General features: G+C 51.8%; 1 protein-coding gene across 2 annotated transcripts; it reads left to right on the forward strand.

The window, feature by feature from the left end:
• The first annotated feature begins 536 nt into the window (after positions 1-536).
• On the forward strand, positions 537-11,786 carry SNX20 (sorting nexin 20). 2 transcript variants are annotated; one of them, XM_004264887.4, is made up of 5 exons: positions 538-751; positions 3,583-3,701; positions 6,848-6,986; positions 8,453-8,604; positions 9,869-11,786. In XM_004264887.4, exons 3-5 carry the CDS (start codon positions 6,857-6,859, stop codon positions 10,535-10,537), a joined length of 951 nt encoding a protein of 316 aa, XP_004264935.1. In that variant the 5' UTR covers positions 538-751; positions 3,583-3,701; positions 6,848-6,856; the 3' UTR covers positions 10,538-11,786. The 2 variants fall into 2 exon arrangements, with proteins under 2 accessions (XP_033274813.1, XP_004264935.1); XM_033418922.2 differs by lacking the exon at positions 3,583-3,701 and having other exon boundaries at positions 537-751.
• The last annotated feature ends 847 nt before the right edge of the window (positions 11,787-12,633 follow it).

The raw sequence follows: 12,633 nt of genomic DNA on the forward strand, positions 1-12,633 counted from the left end.
TTTTTAAAAGCTAATGTTTGTATACCCAGCTATGGAAAAACAAGATTGACGTGACCAGGTTTTGCATCACCTACTTACGAACAAACACTTCACCAGTTTGGGTTTTCTTTGCCAGACACGTGGAGGCGCGCCTGTGATCAATCAATTCTTACTGAATTTCTCAAAAGCGGCGTTTCGGTGTTGGAGACCCAAGCTTGTCAGACACCCAGAGCAGCAGTGAGTGGTAGTTTACCGTATTGTTATCTGCCCAGTGGGGCATGCTTTGGTGCCGGGAGGATGCTTAACTTAATCTCATGTCGCAATTAAGGAAACTGACATTCAGAGAGGACAGTGGCCTGCCCAGGTCGCACAGTGAGTCAGGGCGGATCTGGAGTCCCAGCCCGATCTCCACTTCTCTGCGTTCGCCCACTCATTCATTCATTCACACAATTACCGAGCATCCGCTAGGTGGCAGGCGCTGCGGTGGGTACTGGGGACAGAACGCTGCCACAGACCGAGTCCCCGTGATCGAGGCGTCCCAGACGGGCACTAAACAAGTAAACAAATAAGCGAGACAATGATAGTTCTTGATGGGGGGTCAAGGAGGGCTGCACAAAGTAGAGACAATCGAGCTGCACCCTGAGGATGAGAGAGAAAAGAGGCTGTCGTGGAAGGAACCGAGAGCAGGACGTTGACGGCTGAAGGAATTGCAAGCGCAAAGGCTGTGAAGCACATTTGAGGAACAGAAAGTAGTCCGGATGGCTGGTGTGTGGTAAGTGATGCTGGGAGGGGTGCGAATGAGGTTAAGAAGGGAGCAACCACCGGATTACGGAGGCCTCAGCGGGGGGATGTGGGGGGGCTGGGTTTACTCGGAATGCGGGTGGAGGCCAATGAAGGGTCCAAGCAGGGTGAATTCTAGGGAAGACACCTAGACTCTGACTTGCCAGCACTTCCCTTCCTCAGTTCCCAAGGCCCCTTGGTGTCCCCTTTGGCTTCAGTAGTGCAGTGCGGGGATGCCCATTCCTGTCCCCCCCCACCATGACAGCGGGACCCTGCCTGTCTTTGTAGACATATAGAAGTCCTCTGCCACCTCGAGCCCTGTCCTGCAGAGAAAAGCCAACACCCGGCAGGTGGCCAAGTGTGGCCTCTCCTGGTTACTGTGGTCCAGCTAGGTCCTTCCTATGCAGGCCAGACGCTCCTGCGTGCCTGGGGGTTTCCAAAAAGCATCTCCCACCCTGAGAAGAGGAAGCAGTGGCTTCTACACACTCTTCCCCATGGTTGCTGGCTGGGGGTGAGAGGCACTCAGGGCTGCAGAGAAGGGCTCAGAGTCTACGGTGGCATCTCGCAGGTTCCAGGCCCAGGAAAGGACTCAGAGAGGAGGAGAGACGGAGTTCTAGCCTCTCTCTATACACAGCCTGCATCTCCACGCCACACCAGGTGTTCTATGGGGCAGTGCAAGGTGGAGGTGAACGGGATACGGCCCCTGTACCCCAGGGGCTCACCAGTTAGCAGGCCAGAGGCACACGACTGATGCCCCTTCCGCTGAGCTAAACAGACCCTGACATGTGTGGATACTCTTTTTATAACAGTGATGGCGCTGCAAAGCAGTGGGATTGGACGGCCATTTCAATAAATAAGGCCAGTAGGTGAACATGTGGGGAAAAAACATGGACTTCCTACCTCACACCATACACAAAAATCTACTTACTCTAAGGGCATTATACTGCCGCAAGTAAGAAAGGCAAACTAGAAAGGTTTGTAGAAAAACAAGAATTGCCCACCCTTGTACAGTGCTTACGAGATACCAGCATCGTCCTAAGTGCTTTGAGCATCTTAACTCATCTTAAGCCTCACAGTGGCCTGTGAAGTGGCTGCAGAAAGAACGATAAAGGAGTAATGTCCATGGTCTTACGGCATGACACCAGCTATGAAAGAAAAGATTGACACAGTTGAATGCTTTAAAGTTAGCAACTTCTATTTATCCAAAGACCCCATTATAATAGAGTATGCAAACCATAGGATGGGAAAGATATTATTGAGAAGCACATATACCCACATGAATACATAAAGAACACCTATAAACCATGAAGAAAAGAAGCCAATCAAACAAAGGAGCAATGGACTTGAACCAAAAAGGATCCTTCACCAAAAAGGATATAAGGATGGCAAATAAGCCCACGAAAAGATGCTCAACATCGCCAGTCATTAGGGAAATGCAACTAAAAACCATGACGAGATACCACTACACACCCACTGGAATGGCTGAAACAAAAAATATTGACCATATCAAGTGTAGGTGAGGATGCAGAACGTCTAGAGCCTGCATACACTGCTGGTGGGATTGCAAAATGACACAACCACTCAGGAAAAGTGTCTGGCATGACTGAGTACAGCTGAAGCTATTCATACTCTGAGACCCAGTAATTTCGCTCCAGATAAATATGTGCATTGGATGAATGTGTAAGAATATTCCCAGCAGCACTGATCATGATGGCCCAAACTAGCAACAACCCAAAGGTGCACCAATAGACAAAAAAAAAAGGTAAGTACTGATATATTCAAGTAATGTAGCAATACAGCAGTAAAAAGGAAAAAGCTTTAGCGACACACAAAAACTGATGAATCTTATTCACATAAATGCGGAATGAAAGAAGCAAAGCACCAAAGCATACAAAGAGTATGTGTGGCTCAATTAATATAAAACTCAAAAATGAATCAAATGAAACTATTGTTTTGGGGTCTGTTAGTAGGTGATAAATTACAAAGAAAAGCAAGGGGGCTTCCCTGGTGGCGCAGTGGTTGAGAGTCCGCCTGCCGATGCAGGGGACTCGGGTTTGTGCCCCAGTCTGGGAGGATCCCACATGCCGCGGAGTGGCTGGGCCCGTGAGCCGTGGCCGCTGAGCCTGCGCGTCCGGAGCCTGTGCTCCGCAACGGGAGAGGCCACAACAGTGAGAGGCCCGCGTACCACAAAAAAAAAAAAAAAAAAGAAAGAAAGAAAAGCAAGGAATTGTTCCCCATCAAAATCAGGACTGGGGAGGGGAGGAATCATAGCTGGGGAGAGATACATGGTAGACTTCTTGGGGGCGGGGGGAGCAGGAGAGGTTTAATTTTTTGTCTTGTTCCAGCCTCCTGCACTCCAGGCCACAGTACGGTTGGCTACAAATCACGTAACTGCCCAGAGGTTTGGCTTCCCTGGTACTTTCTGGCATGTGGGATGCAGCTTCCACCAGAGAAAGGCACTCTGAGTCTACCCGCCCCCAATCCGGCCCTGGCTCTGCATCCCACCAGCTCTCTGCTCCAAGCCTCAGTTTCCCCATCTGTCCTTAGAGCAGGATGGCCCCCATCATGCCTAGCTCAGTAGGGTAGGATAATGCACATTAAAGAGCTTTGGGAACTAAGGTCCGAAATGCCAGAGATTGTCAAGGACCCTGAGGGTCAGACAAGCTGATGTGGGAACTGAGATCCAGGCCCGCCCTGCCATGCTAGGTCCTGCCCAGCAGGGCGGCCTCAGACTGTTAGCTGAGTTCACTAGCATCTTTCATCAGCCAATGGGCTGGGGCAACCAGGAGCGGGTCACACAGCTTATTTCCTGTTTTCATACAGGGAACTTAGCAAAGTGGCAGCCACTGGCCTGCTCACCCAGAGCTTGGAACAGAGAGCTGAAGGGGGCCATGTGACATCCCTCCTGGACCCCTGGACACGCACAGGACCAGAGACCTCAGGTCAGTGTCTGACCCCAAGCTCAGTGGGCCTCTGCCCACCTGTGGCCTGAGGCCCTGCCTCCTGTAACCGTCCCTCGGTACCTCTTGGGGGCAGGGTGGTAGGGAGAAGGGTTGGTGACAGATACGCAGGACTCCCCTCAGCGCATTGGGGCAGAGCAGGGAGCAGCTCCTCGACCCTCCATCTCATCAATGCCTTTTGAAGTACCAGATGCTTCTCCAACCTCTCTTGAGCCTGGGGAATAATCTACCAAACCTGTGTTTCTCAAAAAGTGGTACCAGGGAAAGCCTGTATCAGCACAGCCCTTGGGACTGGTGCAAAATGCAGAATCCAGGGCTCACCGCAGGACCTGCTAGATGGGACTCTCTGATGTTGGGAGCAGGAAGTCTGCCCCTCAGCACCTCCACCTCCACCCCCGCGCCTGAGGAAGTTCTGATATATGCTTACATTTGGGAGTGTGCCCATCCAGTGTCTAGGATCTTCTGTCTCCTAGGTTGGACCAGGGTGCTTTACTCTGCTGGAGTTTCACCCCTGATGGAATGTCCCCTCCTGCCCCCTCAGAGAGGTAGCATGGGCTCCAAAGGGGGCCCTGTGTGCCCATCAGAAGAAGCCTGGACATGGCAGGCATCCCTTAGAGGGAGAAGTGATGCTCAGGGCACCTGGGAAGGAAGGAGCAAGGGTGACCGCTCCCGGAGCTGGATGGTGGAGGGGCTGGGCGCTGCTGTCCGCCGGGCCAAGGACAGGCCCTCGAGCCAGGAGTACCAACACTTGTCATATTTTGTCGTAAAGCCTAGAAATCTTTGCTCTGTGGGGTGTAGAGATGGGAGGGAAGGGCCCACAGAACACCATGTACAGCTGTCCCCAAGGAGCTCTTGGAGTCACAGGATTGCTTTCCCCATTTCACAGATGGGGAAACTGAGGACTAGAGACTCCATAGATGCACCAGTGACCACTTTCTCTCCGCCGCTTTCCAGTTTCAGCCAATCCCATGAAAGAAAACCTAAGGGAGCTGGCTTTGGCTGCTGAACTTGATATTTATTCTAAGCTCTGCGTTCATGCTCAGCTTTGCCAGGTCTTTCCTGGGATACCCAGCCAAGGCCATCACTCCTGGGGTCTCATGGGGTCTCTGGGCAAACAGTGCCCTGCTTCTGACCTGGCCCCAGCTGCCTGATCAAGACAGCAGAGCTGGAAGGGCTGGGACCACTGAGGCCAATTCTACTCGCCATCACCCATTTTACAGATGAGCTAACTGAAGCAGGTACATAGGAGTGCCCACAGGAATCACTGAGCCCCCAAGAGTCCTGGCTACCCAAAGTCCGTTGGATAAGAGTGTGTGGACCACTTGCTGTCTTGCCTGGGCACCTACCAGAATATAGGGAACCTGTTCCTAGCCATCCATCATCTAGGACAGGGTTGGTGGCCACACCTCTCAGGTGGGGAAACCGAGGACTGGAGATATTAAATAACTTGCCTACGGACCCACAGTTGGTCAGAACGGAAGACCTGACTCCTTAAGGGGAGAAAGCTATAGGGTACTCAAGCGTGTGCAGCCCTGGTCCAGCCATGCCCTGCTCTGTGCCTCAGTTTCCCATCTATATAGGATGAGGCTGGACAGAGGGTCCCTGAGAGCCCCCCACTGGACACCAGCACAGAGCCCCCTGGAGGATGCCCCAGGGTTCCTTTCACCTGACACAGCAAGAGCACGTTAAGAAGGAGGTCAGGGCACTTGCACCCTTCTTATTTTGAATTTCTGTGCCTAAATGGTGCCCCAGCTACTCGCTCCATCTGAGCTGATGTTTTGTTTTGGTTTTTTTTTTTCGGTACGCGGGCCTTTCACTGCTGTGGCCTCTCCCGTTGCAGAGCACAGGCTCCGGACGCGCAGGCTCAGCGGCCATGGCTCACGGGCGCAGCCGCTCCGCAGCATGTGGGATCCTCCCGGACCAGGGCATGAACCCGCGTCCCGTACACTGGCAGGCGGACTCCCCACCACTGCGCCAACAGGGAAGCCCCTGAGCTGATGTTTTAATTGGCTCTTTTTCTAATTTGTCTCAGACATTTTAACTTGTATTCCAACTCACATCTTCATTCAGCCATTTATTTCTCAAATATTTCCTAGAGCATCTATCACGGGTCAGGTACTAATAAAAGGGACTAATACGGTATCTGGTGTGTGCGCAGCCCTGATCTGGTGCCTGACTTAACACTCACACCAGCTTCGTGAAGGTTATTGTGCCCCTTTTGCAGGAAACTGAGGCTCAGAGAAGTTAAATAACTTCCAGGCACCAGCTTATCTTGTTCACTTACCTGGGTCACAGACAGAGTTATGCATAAAATGAACCCCAGGACTCCCGCTGCCCACCCTCCCCTGAGTACCAGGGAGATGATTCTGAAGTCAGACCAGCCTGCGTTGGTGCCCTGCCCACCATTTACCAGCTCTCGATCCTGGGCAGCTCAAAGTCTCAGTTCTTTTACCATAAAATGGAGACAAAAACCTCCTACCACGCACAGCTTCAGATGAAGTGAGGGGGTGGGTGTTGAGTGCAGGATGTGTAGCGTGCACACCACAGGCATTGGCTTGGCTGGCTGGTCACGCTCACGAGCCACGTGACTCGGGCTAAACCTCGGTTGCCTTATGTGTTATTGGAGTCCCGATAGATTATCGTGGGTGTCAAATCAGATAGTGGCTGTGAAGAGCCTGCGTGTATGTGAAGTGGGTATAACAAGTTGTTAGTAAATGTTTGCTTCAAGATGAAGGGAGAGAAAAGGGAAGGATACATTCCAGCCTCTTTGCTTTGGACACTGAGATTTTGTTTACACGTGTAATATGAAATGAAATATTGGTTTTTCTGGACACGCCAGCAGCTCTCTCTCAAGTCATCATTAAGCTACTACCTTTGCTTAAAGTCACCTCATTTAAAATTCAGAGCAACTCGATAATATAAGGATGCTAACTCTAAGAGAAGGTCATGCTCAGCCTGGGAGCGATCAGTCCAGCAAAGAGCCAGGCCCAGGTTTCACATCTGACAGTCGGGCGGATGGCTAGGTGGGCAGTGGAGGGCTCAGCAGTGGGGACTGTGGAACCCACCAGGACCCACCAGGAACCCCAACACAAGTGGGCACTCACTGTTCTCTCTTGTTTTCCTGGCAGCCTTGGAGCATGGCAAGTCCCAGGCACGCCAGGAGCCCTGGATGGACAACACCCATAGCCCAGTGCATGGCAGGGACCAAGCCGAAAGCATCAGCCCCTGGCCCAGACCTCCCACGTCCAGGACCTGAAGAGCACTTAGGTGGGCTTGAGGCTTGGGGCTTGGTCGGGGGGATAGAGGTTTGAAGACATTTGAAATACAAATGTGCATACTTCAGTGGATGCCGTGAGAAACAGGGCAGCTCAGTTAACTTGTGTTATCCCGAAGTAGACACTTGAGACAGGGATTCGGTGCAAGTGGTTTATCCAGGAGACAAGGCCAGGAGGTATGGCAGGGGAGTGGGAAACCGAGGAAAGGAAGGGCAGGAAACCAGTACGGGGTGTCGATGAAAAGATTACCACTGTGGGCAACTCGGGCTCTGTCCCAATGGGGGTTGTCTGGGAGACCGTATGGATCACACCTTAGAGCTGTCCCATCCCGGCGGCGAGGAGGCCAGCCTGCTATCCCCTGGTCCCATCCTCCATTGGCAGAGGTACGCTCCACAACGTGCTGCAATGGCCCAAGAAAGCCCTCACGGGGAGAGTCCCAGGTGCTTCCGAAAGAAGCCAGTGGGATGTTCCACAACAGTCAATGCCAGTGAGGGGGCATGGCCGGGCACTGACAGTGTCTGCTATAGCGCCAGCTCCTGGAGCAAACATCTGCCATGTGCATGCAACCCTTCAAGATGTGCTGGCTGACCGCCTGCTCTGCTCCTGGCCCTGTGCAGGCACTGGGGAAGCAGGAACAGTCAAACACCGTGCTGGCCTTCAAGTTTAGTAAGGAAACGGATCTGTAGAAAACAATGTAAGATGCCATGGAAAAGGCACAGGGACAAGGTGGGAGGCTCTCATTCTAACACCAAAGGGCAGTTGAAATGATATATGGGTTGGGTCTTGAAGGACACATTGGAGAAGGGCTCCTGGGACACATGTCCCTTGAAATAAAATGTACAGTGGTTTGTGCGTTTGGGGAGAGGAAGGATTCTAAGCTTTCCCAAGATTCTCAGAATGGCCTAGGGCTCAAGTGAGGTTTAAGAAATACTTACTTTTTGAGGCAGGGAAAGAGGATGGCATTTGAGGCAGAAGAAGTGGTATGTGCAAGAAAAAGCAGGGAGTGTGGGAAATGAGAGGAGAGAGGAAGGGCCGACCAAGCTGAACCTGGAGCCCAGCATCCTCAGAGCTCCCCCCATCATCCGCTGGTGTGCGCTCAGCCGACAGTAGGGAGGGTGGGAAGCCACCAGCCACATCCCTGCTCTTCCGGAGCATGGGGTTTCACAACAGGCAGAAGTGGACGACGTACCACAAACACACTGCATTTCACAACCAAGGAGCCTCTTGGGGATGCTGGGCTCTTCCAGGTTGCCCACGGCGAGATGGATTCAGCCAGGTTGGGTGTAGGGGTCTGACTGATGCCCGACTGGGCCTCTCCAGGGTGGAATGGAGGAGAGGGATAATCACAGCATTTCCAGATTCCCACGGCTCATCCCAGACAGACCCAGCCATCTCCCCAAGTCCTTGCCCCCAAAGCACACTGACCTGTGCTAGTCCTTAAGAGTGTGGTCCTTCCAGATGCCCACGACAGCCAAAGCTCCAACTCCAGCATGACCACACGGGAGCTGCAGGAGTACTGGCGGACCCAGAAACGCTGCTGGAAGCACGTCAAACTGCTCTTCGAGATCGCTTCCGCCCGCATCGAGGAGGGGACAGTCTCCAAGTTTGTGGTAAGCAAAGACCAAAAAGTGATGGCGCGCCTTCACGGCCTCCTTCCTGGCCCTGGGCAAGGCTGGTTGCACCTCAGTCTCCCTGACCAGGAAATGGATTGACACACTTTAACTCACAGAAGTCTTCTGGCAAAAAAATGGTCCAAAAGTGAGATTTCACGCTCAGCACCGTGACGACTGGAGAGTCAAGGTGCCTAAGGCTAAGAAGCAAACTGCCCAGTTTAATCCCATGTTACCCGGTATTATCATCTGTGTCCCTTCTTCATTGTTTTTGATATCCTCATATCATTTTTATTATGTACCTCAGTTTTTCTTTAAAGTGGATCACTTTTTAAAAACACTGAATGGATTTATTTCAAAGGGAAATACCTTAAATGGAAAACCAGTATCACACAGCATAAGAAAAGGTCATTATAAAAGTAAATACAAGGAAAGCTCAGGGCTGTTATTAAATTCTAGCTGGTTACCATGACTGGTGGAAAGCTGGGCTTGGGGCTGTTTTTCTTTGGAATGGAATTTCAGCCTATGTTGGGGGAGAGGTTAATGATATGGAAGAGCCACACAGCCTTTCTTTGCCCCCCACCATTCCCCAAATGGGAGTGGAGTAATAATAATAGCTGACCCTGAGTGCTGACTGCACGTCACGGTTTCAGTGCATTGATTCATTTAATCCTCACCCAGTGAGGCAGGCTACTATCCTCATTCTCTGGATGAGAAAACGGAGGCTCAGAGAGGTTAAAGTACCTACCTAAAACCACACAGCTAGACCGTGGTGGGCTGGAATTATAACCCAGGCAGTCTGCACCCTTAATCAGCATTGTCTTGAAAGAGAAGAGAAGAGAATAGTTTTCTTACTTATAACATCACTGCCAGTATATCACCTAAAACCATCTCCCAGGAGTTCCACACCTGGAAAACACAGATCTTATTAATTCAAGCCTCCCAGTTCAGGAACCTGAGGCCCAGTTTTGACCACTAAAACCAAGAACGCCCCAGGTCCCCCGCACGGCAGGTTCCTGTATGGCCTTTCTGCCCCAGGATGCCTCCACGTCGCTGTGTTTGTTATTCTCCGGTTGACTCTTGTCACGATTCGCTGTTACAGCTCAGCAAAGGCTAATGGCAATTTAAAACAGAATTGCAGAAAACCAGCCCCCATTTCCAGGGTATGCTTTAAGGTCATCGTTATTTTATTTCCCGGGCTCTCTCTGTCAGTTCAAACCCTCCGTGACAGTGTAGTCAAAGGCCCTCTCTCTTTGCACCGCAGATGTACCAAATCGTCGTCATCCAGACGGGGAGTTTTGACAGCGACAAAGCCATCCTGGAACGGCGTTATTCAGACTTCGAGATGCTCCAGAAGAAACTCCTAAAGACCTTCCGGGAAGAGATCGAAGATGTCGTCTTCCCCAAAAAGCACCTGATGGGGAACTTCACCCCGGAGATGATCTCCGAGCGCAAGCTGGCCCTCAAAGAGTACCTAGGTCTGCTCTACGCCATCCGCTGCGTGCGTCGCTCGCGCGAGTTCATCGACTTCCTCACGCGGCCCGAGCTGAAGGAGGCCTTCGGCTGCCTGCGCGCGGGGCAGTACACCAAGGCCCTAGACATCCTGGTGCGCACGGTGCCGCTACAGGAGAAGCTGACGTCCCACTGCCCCGTGATGGTGGTGCCGTCCCTGTGCGCCATGCTGGTGTGCCACCGCGACCTGGAGTGCCCCGCCGAGGCCTTCGCCGCCGGGGAGAGGGCTCTGCAGTGCCTGCAGGCCCGGGAGGGCCACCGTTACTACGCCCCGCTGCTGGACGCCATGGCCCGCCTGGCCTACGAGCTGGGCAAGGACTTCGTGTCCCTGCAGAAGAGACTGGAGGAGAACCAGCTCCGGAAGCCCGCCCCCCGGGGCTTCACCCTGAAGGAACTCACCGTCCAAGAGTATCTGTACTGAGCCACTCCCCGGGGAAGCTGGAGAACTGGGGATCACCATGGCTCGTGGGCTTTTGGGGGTTGATTCTGAGCGGAAAGAGCCACTTTGGGCTCTAGCTTGTGGGATGACTTTGAACAAGCCCCTCCTCTGGTCCTCCGTCTCCCCATCTATGTTGAGCGGAGATGCTTCCGAGCATCCTTGGAAGCCTCTACTTGTGTCCTGTGTCCCCTTGATGCCAGGCCCACTTCGTCTCAAAACCACAAACCCAGCCGCCAAAACACTAGAGAGTCATATCAACCTTACTGAGGTTTCTGTAGGTAGCTGGAGGAGAGGTTTAAACTGCACATCACAGACAAAGCTTGATCCATTTCCTCAGAGACATCTCTCTTTAGCTGCCCTGAGGCTTTCCTCTTTGTTCCTCCCCCTCAACCTTGCTGGTAAGTATTCCCACCTATCATCCTAAGTATTCTAGCTCTTCCCTGGTAGGCCCAACTCAGCAAGACAAAAGGTCACCTACTGCTCCTCAAAGCCAGCTTTGTCCCCAGGGTGAGCCATACGTCATCCTTTGAAGGGTGAGAGGATCCTGGGCTAGAACCAGCAATCATTGCCTGGGGTTGGTTTCCATTTGTAAGGCAACTGTCCCTTGAATGGACTTTCTGGATTACGTAGACATAGCCCTGACAGGAGGTGGGACCTCTGGGTAGAAGAGATTGAATGCTTGAAGCCTCCCCATCTGAAGGACAATGGATTGGGATGCCCTTAACGAAGTCCGCTGTCAGGCCCCCCAAGTGAAGTGGATTCTGGACCAGTGACCTGGGTCCAGCGCAGGGCAGGAGTTGATGGTACAGGCTGGTTTGGACCCCATATGCCTATCAGGCTAGTAGTCCCTGAAGATCTAAACCATGTGGCTGAGGTTATTATCAGGGTGAGGCTGTAACTTGGGAACCTTAACCTGGGGCGCCACACTGGCCTGAACCAAGATCTAGCTCAGCAAAGAGCAGTGGGCAAGCATTCACTGAACTACACCAAACATATTCAACAGCAACACCATGTGGCAACACCTAGAGTGGCCCAACCAGGCTCCTTCCTGGAGGTTAGACACAGACTGACACCTTCAGAAAAAGAAAGTTTTCAAGTATCTCAATTTACTCCAGGAGAAGGACACTTTAAGTGGGAGAGATTGGATTTCTTGGAAATCTGGGCAGGTGGATAATTAAAGTGTTAAATGGAAAAATAAAAAGAGCTGCAATTCTTTTGTAATAGTAAAGAAGATCATATTGATTTTACAAGTCCTTTCATCAAATATAAAATGCTGCTGTCAACTGTTAAATGCACCAAATATTCACTAAGAAAGAAAAAAAATGCCCAACATTGGGGAGTTTAGTAGGCGTTTCCAGCAAAAAGCTGGGAGACAAAAAAGAGTTAGCTCCCAATGTAACGGTCCACGTAGAATAAACCTGCCTTGTAGAAACGGACAGTGAGGAAAGGCATGAATCAAATTTGACACTGAGTGGAGAGTGCGGACTCTAGAACTGGAACTGCAGACTGGTACTCACCCAGGTTTGGGGTCTAAACACACACAGTGTGGTCCCAAATCCTCAAGCTGAGAAGTCATGGTAAAGAGGTTTCAGATGCAGGTGTTTCAGGTACCTTGCACCACAGAGGCAAATTCTGAAGGAAGTGAACATAGATCCAGGCCAATAGAGAGGAAGATGCCATTGACTTCAGAGGTGCTAAAGCGTAGGGGGTGGAGGGTGACTGTGCATCTGAAAATCACATATATATGGTGTACATGTGTGTGGTGTCGAGACAGAGGAAAAAACCTTACGCAAGGTAAAAGGGAACTAAGAAATCATATGGGGGAGTTTCCCATCAGTACCCTTAAAGAAGGGCTGGGTACCGCAGAGTAAGGAAAAGGACTTACTCTGGCTTCTGAAAAGGGCCCACCCACAATGCACAGCTTCAGGCCTCCCACGTTGTCTCCTCCTGGTGATGCTAGATGCTGCCCTCCCAGTTCTTTTGATGGCCTTGGCCTGTGGGTCCACTGGTGTTTCTTCAGGCCACGCACAGTGTGTCTTCATCCACTCCGGGTGTCCAACGGCCTCTCCTCCTGACAT

This window comes from Orcinus orca, chromosome 20 (genome assembly GCF_937001465.1).
Source record: "Orcinus orca chromosome 20, mOrcOrc1.1, whole genome shotgun sequence".
NCBI classification, from domain to species: Eukaryota; Metazoa; Chordata; class Mammalia; order Artiodactyla; family Delphinidae; genus Orcinus; species Orcinus orca.